This window comes from Anolis carolinensis, chromosome 3, assembly GCF_035594765.1.
Source record: "Anolis carolinensis isolate JA03-04 chromosome 3, rAnoCar3.1.pri, whole genome shotgun sequence".
Taxonomy (NCBI): Eukaryota; Metazoa; Chordata; class Lepidosauria; order Squamata; family Dactyloidae; genus Anolis; species Anolis carolinensis.
The window spans coordinates 112,819,214-112,837,277 of NC_085843.1; the positions used below are offsets into that span (position 1 = coordinate 112,819,214).

At 38.3% G+C, this 18,064-nt stretch overlaps 1 protein-coding gene across 4 annotated transcripts in view; it reads right to left on the reverse strand.

Moving 5' to 3' along the window:
• Window positions 1-23: 23 nt before the first annotated feature.
• Window positions 24-18,064, reverse strand: part of rev1 (REV1 DNA directed polymerase) — a 54,569-nt gene continuing 36,528 nt past the window's right edge. For 3 of the 4 annotated variants that reach the window (XM_016997235.2, XM_016997236.2, XM_016997239.2), the window contains 14 exons: window positions 17,011-17,139; window positions 16,208-16,362; window positions 15,258-15,377; window positions 14,061-14,281; window positions 13,095-13,267; window positions 10,374-10,476; window positions 7,668-7,833; window positions 7,270-7,460; window positions 5,843-6,076; window positions 5,230-5,344; window positions 4,848-5,065; window positions 4,239-4,395; window positions 1,694-1,796; window positions 24-455 (listed from right to left, as the gene is read on the reverse strand). In XM_016997235.2, the coding sequence (XP_016852724.2) occupies window positions 344-455; window positions 1,694-1,796; window positions 4,239-4,395; window positions 4,848-5,065; window positions 5,230-5,344; window positions 5,843-6,076; window positions 7,270-7,460; window positions 7,668-7,833; window positions 10,374-10,476; window positions 13,095-13,267; window positions 14,061-14,281; window positions 15,258-15,377; window positions 16,208-16,362; window positions 17,011-17,139 (2,197 nt within the window). In that variant the 3' untranslated portion in view covers window positions 24-343. Of the gene's footprint in view, window positions 456-1,693; window positions 1,797-4,238; window positions 4,396-4,847; window positions 5,066-5,229; window positions 5,345-5,842; window positions 6,077-7,269; window positions 7,461-7,667; window positions 7,834-10,373; window positions 10,477-13,094; window positions 13,268-14,060; window positions 14,282-15,257; window positions 15,378-16,207; window positions 16,363-17,010; window positions 17,140-18,064 lie in introns of those variants that run through there. The other variant, XR_010004314.1, reaches the window with a different exon arrangement.

Genomic DNA, 18,064 nt, shown 5'->3' on the forward strand with positions numbered 1-18,064 from the left:
GAGTAATGAAACAACAGAATCTGTACAAATTACATACAGTTCTTTATTAAACAACTGTAAACACTTCACTGTAAAAATCCATAAAACTTTTATAAACAAACATTTTGTAAATAGATTCTATGCTACAATAAAAGAATTTGAACACAGTTATTTACATGCAATACTGACAAATTTTGGCACTTTCTTGAAAGGAAATGTACAAAACACTTTCTTCCTTAAAAAAATTCCAACTTATAAAAACTTGGTTTTACTATCATGCACTTTGCAAATACCTCACAAGCACTTATGGCACAGCTACTGGGGAGCACCAGGCCCTCACCACATCCTTTTCTACAAGCTCACTTCACATAATTTTTAATGTGCTTCCATAAGTTTGTTGCAAGACCACTTGGACATTATCAAGAATGAAGTCAAATGCCATGTTCCAAACCGATTCCACAGACTGCTGCATTAATCTGCATGAAAGAAAAGCACCTGTTTTTAGAACCAGAGGAAACAAACAATTACTATTAGAAATATTCATAAACAGTGTTCCCTCACTACTACGCGGTTCACTTTTTGCAGATTCGCCGTTTCACAGTTTTCCAATAAACTCTAAAAAACTATTATAAATCATAAAAAATTACAATTTACAGCCTAAGGAAGGGAAGAAGGAGAAGCCAAAGGGAGTAAAAAGGAGCCTAAGCAGCAATGGGAGGAGGCGGCGATTTATCAACACATGATTAATTTATAAAGACTTAAAATAGTGTATAACTTCTAAAATAATGTATAAATATTAAAATAAATATAGCATCCTTACTTCGCAGATTTTGTTATTGCGGGTGGTCCTGGAACCAAACCCTGCGATAAGTGAGGGAACACTGTACTTCATAAGAATATTTGACTAGAATATCTGGCAAACCATAGCATTCATTATTCTTCATGGTTGCCTAGGGCAGATGAGGGCCTCAAGTTGCTTTCCCATGCTTTAGAGCAGGACTCATGACCTTTTTCCTCTTGAGAAATTTAAGCGTGATCCCAGAGTATATAAAATACTGTAGTTATAAAAATCAAACAACTACTGATGATAGATCAACATTTGCAAGGCTGGCTAAAGAAGCTGATTTTCCTTAACAGAAAGCATTTCTGCAGAGTCCATTGTAAATACTACAAGTTGTTGCCAACGGATTTGTGTAAATGTCTTGGTGATGTTCAGAAACCTTTCATTATTGCTACATTTTTGGGACCCCAACATTGAGATAAGGGGACTCCATTTGGGGTCAGGACCCACAGTTTAAGAAGAAGCACTTTGGATCACAAAGGAAAGAGAAAGAAAAAGGAATACTTTATATACAAGTGTGAAGTGCAATTATCATTTTTTTTCCAATCAAGCTTTCACAATTGCCTTTTCAGTAGCATAACAATTTTATGCCAAAAATGTTTGTTAATGCCTCAAACGGAACTACTTTTCTATACCTTTTATAACTAAAAAATTAGTGGAAAAAATCCTTAGAAAATCGGGGGAAGGGGGGGATGACTAAGCAAAGTTAAGAATAAGGAGAGAAAGGTTCCTTCTGGGTCAGGCAGGGAAAGAAACTTGGAAGAGCCAGAGCTTTAGATCACATGCCAATGTCTCAGTAGTCATGGACATATTCCAATCTGTATGGATTGCCTGCAGAACAACCAGAGAAATGTGAGACCAAAAGATAGTTACCTTTTCATATATTTTATGACCAGATCCAACTTTTCTAAATCTTTTTCTTCAATCAGATCAGTACAGTATTTCACAACTTGTAGAATATCTTCCTCCATAGGATCTGTCAATACAATCAATATGCATTTTTTAAATGCTTAATCTTGAAGGAGCAGGACAACTTAAGATCTGCAATTGTTTGCTCTTTGAAAATAGCTGTTTTTAGATACATATTCCTAGTCAAGTGCAGTCCTGTACTCCTTTATCCTTCTGCTCCAGCTTCAGTAAAATGTACCTTTAGACCATCAGCAGTTGGCACTAGCAGTACATTTGAAGTCATGATTGGAACATGGGGACTAACCATGAAGATACCTTTTCAGCAGTTATGGGAAGGGAAGTCTTCAAGCAGGATTTAACTTTAAGCTTCACAGGCAGGGCACTTTATCAATGAGTCTTACCACCCTAAAGTCCCAATAATGGAATGACAAAGCTCCAGACCAAAAAAAAACCACATCACTATACAGATAAACTAATTATGGTGGGAGGGATTCCCTCACCACAGCTACTGAAAAGGAACATTCATCGTAAGTTCCAATGTTCCATTCTCCAGGAATGTGGGGAGTCAAGCCTTCAAGTTGGTATCTACACAAGTGGGAGCTTTAATCCCCTTCAGACCAGGTGACTGAATAAAAACATCTAGCGACATCTGGCATTGCCCTTGCCACTCTATCACTGATTCATTCTTCTTCCATAACCTCCAGGAACAAAAGTATGATCTAATTTAGCTTTTGCTCTGATTTTTGGCATCCTTTCACCAGTTGTAAAAGCCGTCTTACTGTTAACAACAAACTCCAGAGTCTTTCCCAGTTTCCTCAGATGGATCAGAAACTGCTCTAACTCAAACTGAGGAGAAATATATGCATACAGACTCCCCTTCACCGGAGATATCTTCCTTTTACCAACAATAGTAATAAAAGAAACATGTTCGGTTTCTTTTCACTTTCTAAGGGGGAGAAAACACAGACAATACTTTCTGTACAGAGACTTCCCTCCTCTCATGAGAGGAGAAAGAGGACTCTGACACATGACACTGTTTAGTATGTTTTATTTACTCCTAGCCACTAGGGAGCCCCGGTGGTGAAGTGTGTTAAAGCACTGAACTGCTGAACTTGCAGACTGAAAGGTCCCAGGTTCAAATCCCAGGAGTGGAGTGAGCACCCGCTGTTAGCTCCAGCTTCTGCCAACCTAGCAGTTCGAAAACATGCCAATGTGAGTAGATCAATAGGTACCGCTCCTGCGGGAAGGTAACAGCGCTCCATGCAGTCATGCCGGCCACATGACCTCGGAGGAGTCTACGGACAACGCCGGCTTTTCAGCTTAGAAATGGAGATGAGCACCAACTCCCAGAGTCGGATATGACCGGACTTAACATCAGGGGAAACCTTTACCTTTAGCCACTAGGTGGCTCATGTAAAACAGAGCTGCTAACTAAGGCTGTTTCTTTTTGCAATTTGTACTTCGGATGATAGTTTCTGTCCATTACTATTGGGGAGAGATATGGGAAAGTCCTCTGCAACCCACGCAACCAAAGACACATTAGATAACATACACCACACTCTCTTTAGCCTCACAGAAACCTGCCTCTAGACAAGTGGTTCTCAACCTGTGGGTCCCCAGGTGTTTTGGCCTACAACTCCCAGAAATCCCAGCCAGTTTACCAGCTGTTAGGATTTCTGGGAGTTGAAGGCCAAAATATCTGGGGACCCACATGTTGAGAACCACCACTCTAGACCCTCTGAGAGAGTCTCATAGTTCAAATCTTCAGCGTGCCTCAAATGTGTTTCCTCTCTTATCAACTCACCACAGGAGGTTGGAGCTGTGCCCACTGCCTCAACCAAATTGGGTTGCAAGCAGTTAAGGACAAAAGATTGTGCTCTACCAGCAGCCAGGGCGATTGAGACAGTCCATTAAGGGTGACACTGTTTAGGCAGACTGTTTAGGCACAGACAGCAACAAAACAAGTGAAACAAATAAAAACTAGATGGAACACTGAAACCCTGTCCTGAATTAAGCAGAGGCAGGATGGAACTGAGAATGTGGGACCAGCTCCCTGCCTTAGGAGTAAGGTTGACTGACAGGTAATGTGTCCTATCTGTGAAGCTCAAGGAGGGATCCAGGCCCAGATTGAAGGACTTTCACACCATTCTGCTGAAAAGGGCACTCTTCTCTCACAGATCAATAACTGCACCATTCTGAGGTCATGCCAGACTTCCATTATTGCTAATCATGAGGTAATGATGTATGACTGTAGGGTCTAGCAAAGATTCAAGATATCCCTAAAAGATGACATATAAGTGGTTAGCTATCTCTTTTTGTAATCTTGGAATAGCATGCATTTTAAAGAAAGTACCAGAAGATGCAAATGTCTCAAGACAGGTTTTATGGCGTACCTTTAGACAAAATTTTGCCCCCTTCAGATAGGTGTTTGCCCCTAAACATAACAGGGCAGATACAGTCGTGCCCCTTTATTAAGTGCTGAGTAAAATAAATGAAACCGGGTGCTTACCGGATATAGTTGTAATCCATTCCTTGAGTAATGCCTTTACATCACTGAACTCAACAGCTCCAGCTAGATTGGGTGCCTGAGGCTTAGCAGCAGCAGATAATAATGGCTGTGAAATTGATGTGCTGGCAGTATTTGCAGTGATTTGCGCTGGTTCTATCTATTCAGAAACAAAATATGCAGATAGCACTTAAAATACCACGACAGACCTCCCAAAAATGACATCTGATTTAAAAATGTTTTAAGTCTTCATATATATGCAATATGGTGTTGCAGGAAAATTCTGAAAATTCCTTGGACCACAAAAAGATCAAACTAGTCCATACTCCAGGAAATAATGCCTGACTGCTCACTGGAGGGAAGGATATTAGAGGCAAAGATGAAGTACTTTGGCCACATAATGAGAAGACAGGAAAGCTTGAAGAAGAGAATGATGCTGGGGAAAATGGAAGGAAAAAGAAAGAGGGGCCGACCAAGGGCAAGATGGATGGATGGTATCCTTGAAGTGACTGGCTTGATCATGAAGGAGCTCAGGATGGCGACTGGGTCCATGAGGTCACGAAGAGTTGGAAGCGACTGAACAAATAAACAACAACATGCGTGCAATGTTACCTGGGAACTTTCTGTGACAGCTCCTTCCTGTTTTAAAAAGTCATCCATTAGTTTCTGTGGGCTTCCAGTAGAACTAATCATATTTTTGGCAGGGCTCCCAACAAGCCTGTTTTTCAAAGGACTGTGGTGTTTTTTCATTGGACTGACTTGGTTCTTTTCCCTTCCTTTTTTCTTATTTTTAATAACTGGTTTCAAGTTCAGCAAAGGGTTTTTTGATACTGGAAAGAAAAGGAGCAACAGTGAGAATTGTGTAGGATTTCAAAACTAAAGAGATGACTCTGACCCAGTGAATTATATTAAAACTACTAAATGAACAGCATTAAGGTCCCAAAAAGATTGTTAAGTGATCACCATTTGATAGAACTGTAGCTGCAAACCTTACCAGTGGAATTTGTTTGCTGGCAGATGGTAACTGTATGTTTCTGCTTTTGATCATATGCCTGCCTCAGCTCCTCTTGCAATTCTGAAGGTAGTGCAGCAAAAACCTCAGGGTCCACCTAGACAAAGAAGCATCCATTTTTTATTACCTTACTGGCACGTGGGATTGAGGTTTACTTTTCTGACTTTGCTTTGCTTTTAACTCAATATCCATTTAAAGCATAGCAGGCCTTATACTATATGTAGTTTGGTAAACCAATGAATTCAAAGTAATGAAAAATACATAATAAATTTCTTATGAAAATCAAGTAACCACTTCTTATATGCAAAAGTCTACTAACATATAATTAAGCAAACAATGACTGTCATCCTGTTGGTGCCTAACCCACGTAGTTGGACATTTTAGGGCAAATGCACCTAACAGTCAAGTTCAGCTGGTTTACACAGTAACACATGGAGTGCCACTGTACATTGCTGCACGTCACCACATATTGACTACATGGTTGTACATTTGGTTATGCAACTCTGGAAGTCTGTAACAAGGCAGCATGGCATGATCAAGGCCTAGATGTGTGAACGGCCTTCTTCGTAATGGAGGATCTCAGCCCCTATTTTACCTGAGAAAATGCTGGTAGAGCTATTACATTAATTTCTGCATCGTTTCCTGATTCTTTGAGATCTGGTATTTGTAAGAGGAGGGCTCCCACTGGGTGCGATGGAAAGCTAGTGCTGTATCCATTTACTGGTTCCTTCTTGCTACTGTTGCTTGTCCCTGCTTGTTGAAGGGAATACACTTGCTCTATTTGCTCTCGAATATCGTGTGGGAGTGCTTCCAACACAGACTGATCCAGCTAACAAGATAGATTTTAAGGGTATGTTAGTAAGTTCCAGAAGAAGAAATGAAAAACCTGACAAATTCTAAGCACATCTGTAGTGTACACCACTCCACACACTAATATTAGATCTAACACTAACACTGCTAAACAATATTCAAAACATAAATTTAATAAAAGAAGCTGCTTTATCTCCTTTACATGTTGCTTGGGCTATAAACATAAATACCTGAACCTCAGTGCTGATGTCAAAGCTAGCCTGTTGCTGACACTCTTTGCAACTGTTCAGACGGGTGTGCTAGCGATGGCACTTTCCAGACAGAGAAAGCTTAGCCACAATTGTAACTACTCTAAGAACCACAGATTTCACTGGTTCTCATAGGGCTCATCTGCACTCTGCTAAAATTGGGGTCAGTCTGGATTCGCAATACTCTCTGCGTCCATCCAACAGCAGCAGTGGGGCAGAGTCCAGACTGTGCAGGAGCTGAAACTAATTCTGGACTGTCACTTTACCTTTGCTGTTTCCATTGCTGCTACCAGAAGGCCATAGAGCTCTGGGAGAGCTCCTGCCATTGCCTGAGGCCTTTAAGGACATTAGGAGTTCTATAGTCACTACCTGCAGCAATGGGGTGGCAATATGAGTCCGATTCCATCAAGCACAGGAAAAAGGAATGACGATACTGGGCCGTATGGACAGTGGACTGGTTTGGATTAAAGCTAGTCATGCTGCCCACATACACCCACTGAAAATTCCAGAACATTCCCTGACTTTGCTTCACAGGTTAATTTGGTCTACTCCATGTTAAGGACTGGAAGTCCCTAGAATCCATCAGGCTATCCCATTTTGACTTTTGGTCTAAACTTGGGGTATAGTTCAATATAGACAAGTGTTGAGTAAACTTTAAACCTGGATTCACTCCCATGAATATGAAGAGAAATTTAGCCACTAAATTCTTCCTCGCAAAAGGGGAAACATTTCTTCCAGTTCTATTTATAAATCCTTGCTCATACTAATAATTCAATCAATCTCTTTTTAATCCATTGCTTATCACTTTATCCTATTCAAAGATTTATGGTGTAGGGATGCAGAGCATGGCAGGGGAGCAGAGAAATAAGGCCACACGTCTTATCTGTAGATATTTTACATGAAGAAACAGAAAGAACAACACAGAATTTTCTTTACATGCTTCATAGAAGATAGAAAATTTTACCTGGGAAGGTGATGGCACCTCAATACTTAAATTAAGTCTTGATTTGATATTTATGGGTGGATGCAAACCATTCAGATTAACTGCAGGTTCAGATTTGCTTGTAACATGATTGACATTCGATGTTAGAGATGGCAGCACTGGATATGATTTTGATGTGGAAGATATTTCAACATCCACAGCAGCTACAAATACTATCAATGCAAAATACAAGACAAAACCTTAATCAGTCCAGAACACCATAGTTATTCTATTAATATAACCAAATGAGTGTTTTATTATTTTGTACCACATCATTTAATGTTTTTAATTTAATATAGAGTAGCTGGTGACAATGAAATTTCTGAAGAGCGTTTGAAGAAAAATTACAGACTTCAATAACTACAAAGAATATTACTGACCTTCCTTGCAGTCTTCTTCCAAATTCTTTATGGCTTTTGGAACTTGCAGAAGATCAATAATAGAATTAGACCCCTGAGGTAAGAATCCACACTGCAATGACGAGTGAGATGAAACCGCTACAGTTGCTTTATTAATGGGAACTAACTGATGTACTTGAATCCCAACCTAAAAAACAACAAGGGCATCTAATTTCTAAGCAATGTTCTAGACATTATGAATCTAACAATCCATTATCTAAAACCTAATTCAAATTTATCTTTTAAACACTGCTAGTGGTATAGGATAATCTTTAATTTTTTCTGTAAGAAGTTAAGAATATATCTGGGTATCTATGTTTTTGATGACCAAAAGGGATAATAACTAATCACAAAAGGGAGTCTTAAAAAAGGAGATACTGGCTTAATCCAAAGGAAGGCCATTTTCTATCAGGAGTCTTTAATATCATACTTCAGAACAGGGCAGGTTTTTTCTCAGTCCCCCTACCCTCAAAGGCATATTTTATACTTGAAATGGATGCAAGAGAGGGATTTTTTGGTACCAATTATTAGGCTGGAGATTCATTGTCAAGGTAGATGAAGGTGGTCTGCTCCCACTGTCCTGATCCTGACACCATTTTCAAGCAGGCCTTTGGTATTTAAGGAAATTTAACCCACATGTCTGCTCTCTGTGTTGTTCTGTATGGTTATCATTGTTTTGTTCCACCAAACAACATTACACATTTTATGCAAATGAAAGTACTTGCCTTACTTCCACTTGATGACATTGTTTTGTAATTTTATAACTCTGATTTTACTCTTAAATCCTAATGGTAATTTAAATGCTAATACTTTATCAGATTATGGAATTAATTACCTTTTATTAGATTCTGCAATTTTATTAGATAACTAGCTGTGCCCGGCCACGCGTTGCTGTGGCTTAGTCTGGTGGTGTTGGTCAGTCTACATTAGGTTGTATTTATGCTGTGACCTCCACCTTCTTTATACTCACATTAGTAGTAGTATTTGAAGTCTGTTACCTTCTTCAATTTTTGTGTTGATTGATAATGGCTTGAGATCCCTGTTGTCTTTGGTTTGTTGTTAGTTGTAATGTCTGATTCTGCTGAGTGCGGTTTATATTTTTATTGTGGTACAATAGTCTTTTTTTTTTTGCCTGTGTAGGTGTTTATTATTATTGTTGTTGTAGTGGTCATGAAGGTTGGATAAGTTAGATGCTACTGTATTTTTTGGAGGCCCAGTGTAGCACTGACTGGCCTCTCAGCCTCAGTGCCTGGCTGTTTCTTGCCTGTGATGGTGTTGATTCTTATTGCTGTTGTTGTTGTCATTGTTATTATTGTAATTGTTTTTTTGGAGGCCAAGTGTGAATGTAGGGATTGGGGAGGTGGATGAGTTGTGTTGTCAAATTTTGTATTTGTTATAGTCACAATGCGTTGTTGTGAGTTTTGTGGGTCCGGATTGTGGTTTTGTGGTGTGGTTGTGTTGTTACAACCGGGAGAAAAGGCTTTTGTGTTGTGTTGCCAAGTTTTGTATGTCTGGGGCATTTAGTTGTGTGCCAAATTTCGTATTTCTGGGACATTTAGTTGTGTTGTTATAGTCACGATGCATTGTTGTGAGTTCTGTGGGTCCGGATTGTGGTTTTGTGGTGTGGTTGTGTTGTTACAACCGGGAGGCAAGGTTTTTGCGTTGTGTTGTCTAGTTTTATATTTCTGGGGCGTTTAGTTGTGTGCCAAGTTTCGTATTTCTGGGATGTTTAGTTGTGTTGTTATAGTCACGATGCATTGTTGTGAGTTTTGTGGGTCCGGATTGTGGTTTTGTGGTGTGGTTGTGTTGTTACAACCGGGAGGCAAGGTTTTTGCATTGTGTTGTCAAGTTTTATATTTCTGGGGTGTTTAGTTGTGTGCCAAGTTTCGTATTTCTGGGACATTTAGTTGTGTTGTTATAGTCATGATGCATTGTTGTGAGTTTTGTGGGTCCGGATTGTGGTTTTGTGGTGTGGTTCTGTTGTTACAACCTGGAGGGAAGGCTTTTGCGTTGTGTTGCCAAGTTTCGTATTTCTGGGGCGTTTAGTTGTGTTGTTATAGTCACGATGCGTTGTTGTGAGTTTTGTGGGTCCTGTGTGGTTTTGTGGTGTGGTTGTGTTGTTACAACTGGGAGGCAAGGCTTTTGCATTGTGTTGCCAAGTTTTGTATTTCTGGGGAGTTTAGTTGTGTTGTTATCGCATGATGTGTTGTTGTGAGTTTTGTGGGTCTGGATTGTGGTTTTGTGGTGTGGTTGTGTTGTTGTAACCTGGAGGCAAGCCTTTTGCATTGTGTTGCCAAATTTCGTATTTCTGGGATGTTTAGTTTTGTTGTTATAGTCACTGCGCAAACAACTTTATCATTTTATATATATAGATGAAGTATTAGCTTCATAACAGACCTTTGACTGTTAACTAGTCATTGGAGATCTTTGAACTGCCATGTACTATAGGTTTACCATGTAACTGCCTTTTCAACAGTTTCAAATCAATATTTATTTAACTACTTAATTTTTAATTATTATTCATTCTTTGAACTGTATCTGAATTTAACTTATAAAGTGATCTGCCCTGGGAGAAAAGAAGAATATAAATAAGATAAAATAAAAGATTTGGATTTCAATAAATAAAGATTTGGATTTTAATACATTTATAAATAAAAACATCAAAGCAATTTGAAATTAAAAACTTACCCCTCTCATATCAGAGATATTCAACTTCATTGTATGAAACATATTCAGTATTTCTTTCCCAATCACTTTGGCACTATCTGTTGCATGGCTGAGAGTCACGGTTCTGCAAAGAACACACATTTTAAAAATCACACTGGTTACTAGCCATTACATTTATGATAGACAGATTAAAAACCAACCTCCATGATCAGAGGCAGTATGCCCTCCGAGGAAAAACAAAAGGAAAGGGCTTGTCATGGCTTCCCGCTTGTGAAACCATGGCAGAATTTCTACAGGAATCCTGGCTAGTCAGGAAAGTCAAAATGCTGCTGGGCTAGATGGGCCATACTTGGGATACAGCAAGACTTCCGTGTTTTCTAATCTGGTTTGCTGACACCATGGTTTCAGCATCACATGAACAGGATCTGAATTAAATATTTACATGGGAGAATTCAGTATGTGTGTGTATATTTAGATAACTTATTTTTCTAAAGCAAATCAGTTAAGGAGGATGATAATTTTCAACATGCAAAGCTTTCCTCATATACTTACTCTACCACTTGAAATCTATTCTGCACATGAACCCCTTTAATAAATACGGAAAGTTCTATTGGAGTGTGCAAAGAAAAAAAGATTTGTCTAACTGTTGAGAAGCAGCCTGGTGAAGTAGTTGAAGAAAAAAATAGTGGACAGGAGAAAATTTAGAAGTAATTATTTCCCAGCCTCAATGCTTGTTTTCTTAAGAAGAAACAGTTGCAGGGGGTTGACGAAGAGAACAAAGGCTGCAAAGTTGTTCTAATAGTCCTACATAATAGTCCTAGTAGTAATCTGTAGATCATCTAGCGGTTTCCATGTGATAAATGTTCACACATCACTCTAAACCATTAATGCATACTGCTGATGTGATAAGAAGATTTCGTGTGTATTCTGATAACAGTGGTAATTATAGTAGCCTTTCAAACAATATTAAGTGGAAGTTAACAATACAGGATTAAAGAAAACATTTATCTATACTAGAAAGAATACTAGCTAAATTTAATTCTGCTCACAACATTCCTGTCAATGAAGGAGAACTAATCTTTTGCTGATGTTCCCCCTGCTTTTCAACCCCCAGTAACTTTATCCATATTCCAATAGTATTGAATACACATCTGAGAGAAATAGAGGATGCAGGTGAACAGAAGACTGCCTTCTCCATGTTGTCAGCAGAGAATCTATAACAATGGAAAAATACTGCTGGAGTTGAATACACGGACTTCCTTTTCTATGGATTTTTTTTTTCATGTCAGGAGCGACTTGAGAAACTGCAAGTTGCTTCTAGTTTGAGAGAATTGACCATCTGCAAGGATGTTGCCCTGGGGACACCCAGATGTTTTAATGTTTTTAGCATTCTTGTGGGAGGCTTCTCTCATGTCCCCGCATGGAGCTGGAGCTGATTTGCACTCTTTCTAGATTGGATTTGAACCAACAACCTTCAGGTCAACAACCCAACCTTCATGCTATCAGTCCTGCCAACACAAAGGTTTAACCCACTGCGCCATTGGGGGCTCCTAGTTTCATGGATGAGAAGCCTTCTGCAGATTGAAGGCTTCTATCTAAAGGACAATCATGGATCCAAATCACAGAAATCAAAACGAAAAATGAAATATTCAAAACAGTAACAGAAACCCTATAACATTGTATTCTGCATACATTAGATTCAGCTTTTGAACTAGATTAAATTCAATTTATGGTGAAGCAGAAAAAATAGAAGGAAGGAAGTTGCTAACCAATGAGAAGAAAACTGGCAGTGCTTTGGAAAGTGCTATTTTAGAAGTCATCTCTTCAATCCCACATCTTCTTTTTATTTTCAAGTGAATCGTGCTTGTGTTGGAAATGATTAGTGGTTTTATTTTTTGAACAGAATCACATAAAGAAAGGATTAAGGATTATTCCTTGAAAAGAAAGTGTTAGAATTTTATGTGGCAGTAAGACAAGATTCTGGGGAGGCCTAGCTTACTGTTTTAGGAAAATCCGTAATCCCTGCTTAATTTTCAGTGCAACCACTGCCATTGCCTGTTCCATGGTGGATACTTCTATTTGCTAACCCAAGGATGCATTTCGCTTGATGGGTCAAGCTGTGTTAGGCTCGTTCTAACATTTTGTCTTACTTCAGAAAATGATAGTTCTGTGACTAAAAACAAAACCTATTTTTAAAAGTAGAAAACCACCATGAAATATAATATAGCAATTGATATGGCGAACCACACGCTTTCCTTAAATACGTGTAATAGTATGACATTAAATGTTTCATAGACACATGTCATGCACAGACTGTACAACAGTAAGAAGAGATCTCTACAGCAACTATGTGTTTGACATCCAGTACTATTTCTTAAATAACAACTGATTTAAAGTTTGACAAGGCATACTTTGTATCCCAAAAATGCTTTCCTTGTGTTACTATTTAACAGTAGTTCTCAACCTGGGATCCCCAGATGTTTTTGGTCTACAACTCCCAGAAATTCCAGCCAGTTTACCAGATGTTAGAATTTCTGGGAGTTGAAGGCCAAAATCATCTGGGGACCCCAAGTTGGGAACTACTGCTATATAAGCAAATAAGGACAATAAGTGATACCTCCTGTTAAAATGTGCTAGTTTCTCACACATTGTTAAAGAATAGCCGCAACAAGAAATATGTGCTAAAGAAAAGTTACGACAACTGAGCAACAAGATCAAACTCCTATTTACCAAACCATTTACCTGGCAATATTATCACAGATTCCGTGACCTCCAAATTTTGCAGGTTCCAATGGAGCTCCAGCTTTTCTGACCATGACTTTGAGAGTTAACCGCTTGCCTTTCATTCCAGCAGCTTCTAGCCTGCATTGGATCTCTTCTGAAAGACTCAAAAGGAAATCTTCTGCTTCTTTTGGCTAGAAATATATTAAATGGATTGGCAAACAGGTAAAGAAGGTTCTGTTTCTTTCTGGAAATTACTTCTGCCTGATGAACCTAATTACCTTTCTTTCTCACATTCCAAGAACTGAAAACTAAATAATTAGTGTGGAAACTATTTCTAGTTCTAGAATAGCAAAGCATTCTGGAAGCCTCCCTTAACAAACCAGAAATAATCTTCACACTAAATCTGCATGGAATCCTATGCTGTGTTGAATCATAGCTCTTGAAGCCACCCCATACAGCTGTTTGCAGTAGGAAGTCAAAATTGAGGAAGCATTTGGCTCACCTCCCCATAGCCAGGTATGCCAGGATTACAATGCTGAGACCCCTAGAGGACCTTTCCAGATCTCAGAGAAACTGTCATCATATTGCATCTGGCTATAGGAATGCAGCCAGATGCTTCTCCAATGCTACCTGCTTGTCATGAAGCAAGGGATGGATATGCAACAGAGCTTCAGGTAATTCTGTTGGGGAAAGGGGTTGCGAGCAAAGCAAATTTCCGTGAAGTACTTATTAAAAAAAATAAATCTGAAAATCTCCAAGGAATCCAAAGAGTTCCATGAACAGAATTCAGCAAGCCACAATTTTACATTATTTGTATTCAAGTAAAATCCACAAATGTAAATACTTCATTTATAATAATGGACATGTTCAAGCATGAGTGGAAGGTAAATATTGCAAGCAGATATTTCTGCTAAATGAAGAGCCTTCTTTTGGCTCAAGTTCTTTTGAGACAATGATTCTGAGAAAAAGTTAAAACGTTCTTACCTGAGTAAATCTTATACCATAATTTATCTCTGCTGAAACTGTTTTTCTCTTTTTTTCTCGTTGAACAGGCCTGTCGTCTAGCCCACGGCAGAATCTATAAAGCATTTGTCCTGTTTTCGGACCAAATTCTTTTTGTAGTTTTGACATTGTGACACACTGTAGATCTCCACATGTTTTTATTCCCAGAGATGACAATTTAGATTCCATTGACCTACCAACTCCTAAGAAGAAAAATACATTTCTGCATTTGAAATTAACAATAAGAAGTGTATGACATGTTATGAACAAGCTGTTTTGAGCAAATGCAAGGCAAATGAACTGCATGGATAAGGTGGGGATTTCTTGCCTTGCCTAGGCAGCAGAAGAGGCTAAGCCATTCCTGGATGGCTCCTTATCTGTTGGAAGAGAATTTTAGTACTGTACCTCATTTCCATTTGTTTGGAAACATCAAATATTACAGGAACTAAAAGAATGTTAGTCTCGTAAAGAAGTAAAATAAAAAATATAACATTATAGATATGCACAAATGACTAAAAATTAGATTTTTTTCTGGCATAAGTTCATTCCTTTTTTTTATTTCTTCCATCTTTTATAAAGAAAAAAATAGATCAAAATGAAAATTTTAGTCCTAGACCCTAGACATATGGCTGACCAATGTTATTGGATTGTTAGGTTTATATTTAAATTTTAGAATTATAGAATTGGAAGAGACCACCAGGACCATCCAGTCCAACCCAGCAAAGCAGGAACACACAATTAAAGCACTCCTGATAGATGGTCATGCAGCCTCTGTTTTAAAACCTCCAGAGAAGGAAATTCCTTAACACTCCAAGGCAGCATATTTCACTGTTGAACAACTCTTACTACTAGTAAGTTTTCCCAAATATTTAGAGCTGGCATGGGCAAACATCAGCCCTCCAGGTGTTTTGGACTTCAACTCCCAGAAATCTTAGCCAATTTACTGGCTGTTAGGAATTGTGGGAGTTGAAGTTCAAAACACGTGGCGGGCCGAAGTCTGCCCATCTGGTTTAGAGTGTTAGGTGCACATCTGTTCAACTAGAAACAAAAAGCAGACAGGTGCAGAAATCTTCTAAGGTCTTAATACTTTTGCAAAGATATATAGAATTTCACAGGGTAGAATCTTGGGAGGAAATTGAAGCAATTGTGATATTGTTTCTGTACAAACCCAAACCATACCTGGAAGATGAATAATCAGTTGGTTTCTGATAAAATCATCCACATCTTCTGACTTTAAGTGATACTGTCCATCTGGCTTAGCTTTGCGAGTTGCCATTCTAGCCAATAAAATATTTGAACCTATACAAATGACAATATGGTAGACTGAAACTGCAGAACTCCTTATTGCTATTAAATAGCTTTCTAAACTTTGGCAAAGGATACATTTTCCCTAGGCACCAAACCATAGAGAAAACAATAGGAAGCTTGGCTCTTAATATGTAAGGCCTCACAGAAACAGCCATATTTTCTCTGGGAAGTCAGTTACATTGGTGAGCCTATTTAGGATTGTGATCTTAATAGTTCCAGTGAGTGATTTTCAGGCTCATTATGTGATTAACTTTTGAATTTTTACTAGCCATACAATTTAAGCTATTATTGAAGGATCAGCATTTTCTGCGTCCTATACTTACTACAATGGGGAGAATGCAGATCTCCTGGATTCCAGATACCTTTCCCATTCCTCCTACATATTCAGTTTAGCATATGTATAGATTTTACAGGTTGTTCTGCTTTTCTCAGTCTAGTGAATATAGTTCAGTGGTTCTCAACCTTTGGTTCTCCAGGTGTTTTAGACTTCAGCTTCCACAATTCCTATTAGCAGATAAGCTGGCTGAGTTTTCTGGGAGTTGAAGTCTAAAACACCTGGAGGACCAAAGGTTGAAAACCACTACAGTATATGGCTATATGAAGCTGAATGCATGGAAGTAATCAGGAACAAGGTGTATGGCCATGCTGACCATAACAGATTCCAGATAAGGTGTTTCAGAACAAAGAGACATGGCAAATTTACTAGGTGTAGGCTATTGACTGTCTAATTCTCTTTACTAGAAAATAAACTTGTATAATATCTTCATTTAGTATTTCATCTTACATTATTGATATAACTAATTTCCAGATAATTTACTTACCTATTCCAATGGAAGCAGGACATTTGGTCTTGTCTTTAATTTCAGTGCGGATAACATCTGCTATCTCTTCTGGTGTCAATCCAGTCTCTACAAGGATTTCAGTGATATCTACTAGAGCTTCATCACAACTGACTGCTTCAATATTATGAGTGTAACTACCAAGAAAAAGTAAAGAAAATGAAACAAAAACAGCAATGCATCATCAGTTAAAACACACATATGGTAAGTAAAGCTTCCCTGTTAGAATTTCCCCTATTATTTCGTCTTACAGTTGTGTCATTTAAATATAACAGCTCAGTGCCAAAAGTACAGGAAGTACTACAGTCGTTACTCCACTTTTTGCAAGTGTCACATTTATAGTTTTGTGAGTTTGTACTGCTGCTCTGGTTCCTGAAGCTGGGTCTGCCATGTGAACATTTGCACAGCAGCTGAGTTCTCAGGGGGTTAAGCCTCAGAGGTATTTGTAGGAGGGGAGGGCACCATCGGTAACTCCTGCAAACGTGGAGGGGCAACTATCTTCTTTACTAGGACGCTTTTTATTGTTCAGTCTATTACGAGCTTTGTACAAGAAAAGCCCTCCCTGTTTTTAATCACTTTGGAAGAAACAGTAAAATGCAGTATTGAGCAACCTGAATCCACGATGGTTCTGAATTTAAAATATGCAGCACTGCAAGAGCATAGTTTAAATGTAAATTCACAAACTACTATAGATTATGACTGAAATAAATGTTCATAATAAGCATGAAAGTGTATCTGAGATCATAAAAAATATTTCCCCAAATTCTTTGTATGATAACATTTACCTTGCCAAGGTTTCATACATGGTTTGTGCAACTTCTTTATATGCTTGAAAATCATAAGGGACAGCTTGAAGATTTGGACATAACCGTTTTGCTTGTCCGAAAAACATTCCATTCTTTATACCCGCTTGCCTATAACAAACAAAAATCAACATAAAAAACACGTGAATTTGCCAACCACTTTATGTTATTGCCTGAGAATACTAAGTGGAGACAAATATGTACCTCAGCTCTATACTACCACATCCTTTTCCACCTTAGAAAAACTGAAATAGTACAGTTTTAAAATGTCCAAGGTCCTACAGGACACACATTAGGTCAGGTGAAGTTGTATGAATCCAAACCCTCCTAAGGCTAGAGATGTTGGATATTAAGTAGAACTACATATATTCTGGTTTAAGTTTGTGTTAGAATTGTGGCACTGTCCTTAAACTGAATAAATTTTGGATATGGTGTAAACTTATCCACTCAATTTTGGTTCTTCTGCCACCAGAGCAGTTCAGGTGGCAGATCACTTATCTGTTGAAAGAAGGGCACGTCTGCTGGCTGACGAGATTTGTGCATAATCTTAACCAGAACATCCTGGAGACAGTGCATCTTTGAATTAAGACTGCACTATTAAGGAAAGAAGATTGGCTGCCTGCATCTGTTTTTCCCCTTGGTATGTACAAGTACAGTAGAGTCTCACTTATCCAACATTCGCTTATCCAACGTTCTGGATTATCCAACGCATTTTTGTAGTCAATGTTTTCAACATATCGTGATATTTTGGTGCTAAATTCGTAATTACAGTAATTACTACGTAGCATTACTGCATATTGAACTACTTTTTCTGTCAAATTTGTTGTATAACACGATGTTTTGGTGCTTAATTTGTAAAATCATAACTTAATTTGATGTTTAATAGGCTTCTCCTTAATCTCTCATTATTCAACATATTCACTTATCCAACGTTCTGCCGTCCCGTTTATGTTGGATAAGTGAGTCTCTACTGTATATGAAATAAAAATACAATTCAAATGCAAGAAACAGTTTTAAAAATCAAAAATCAAAGTTA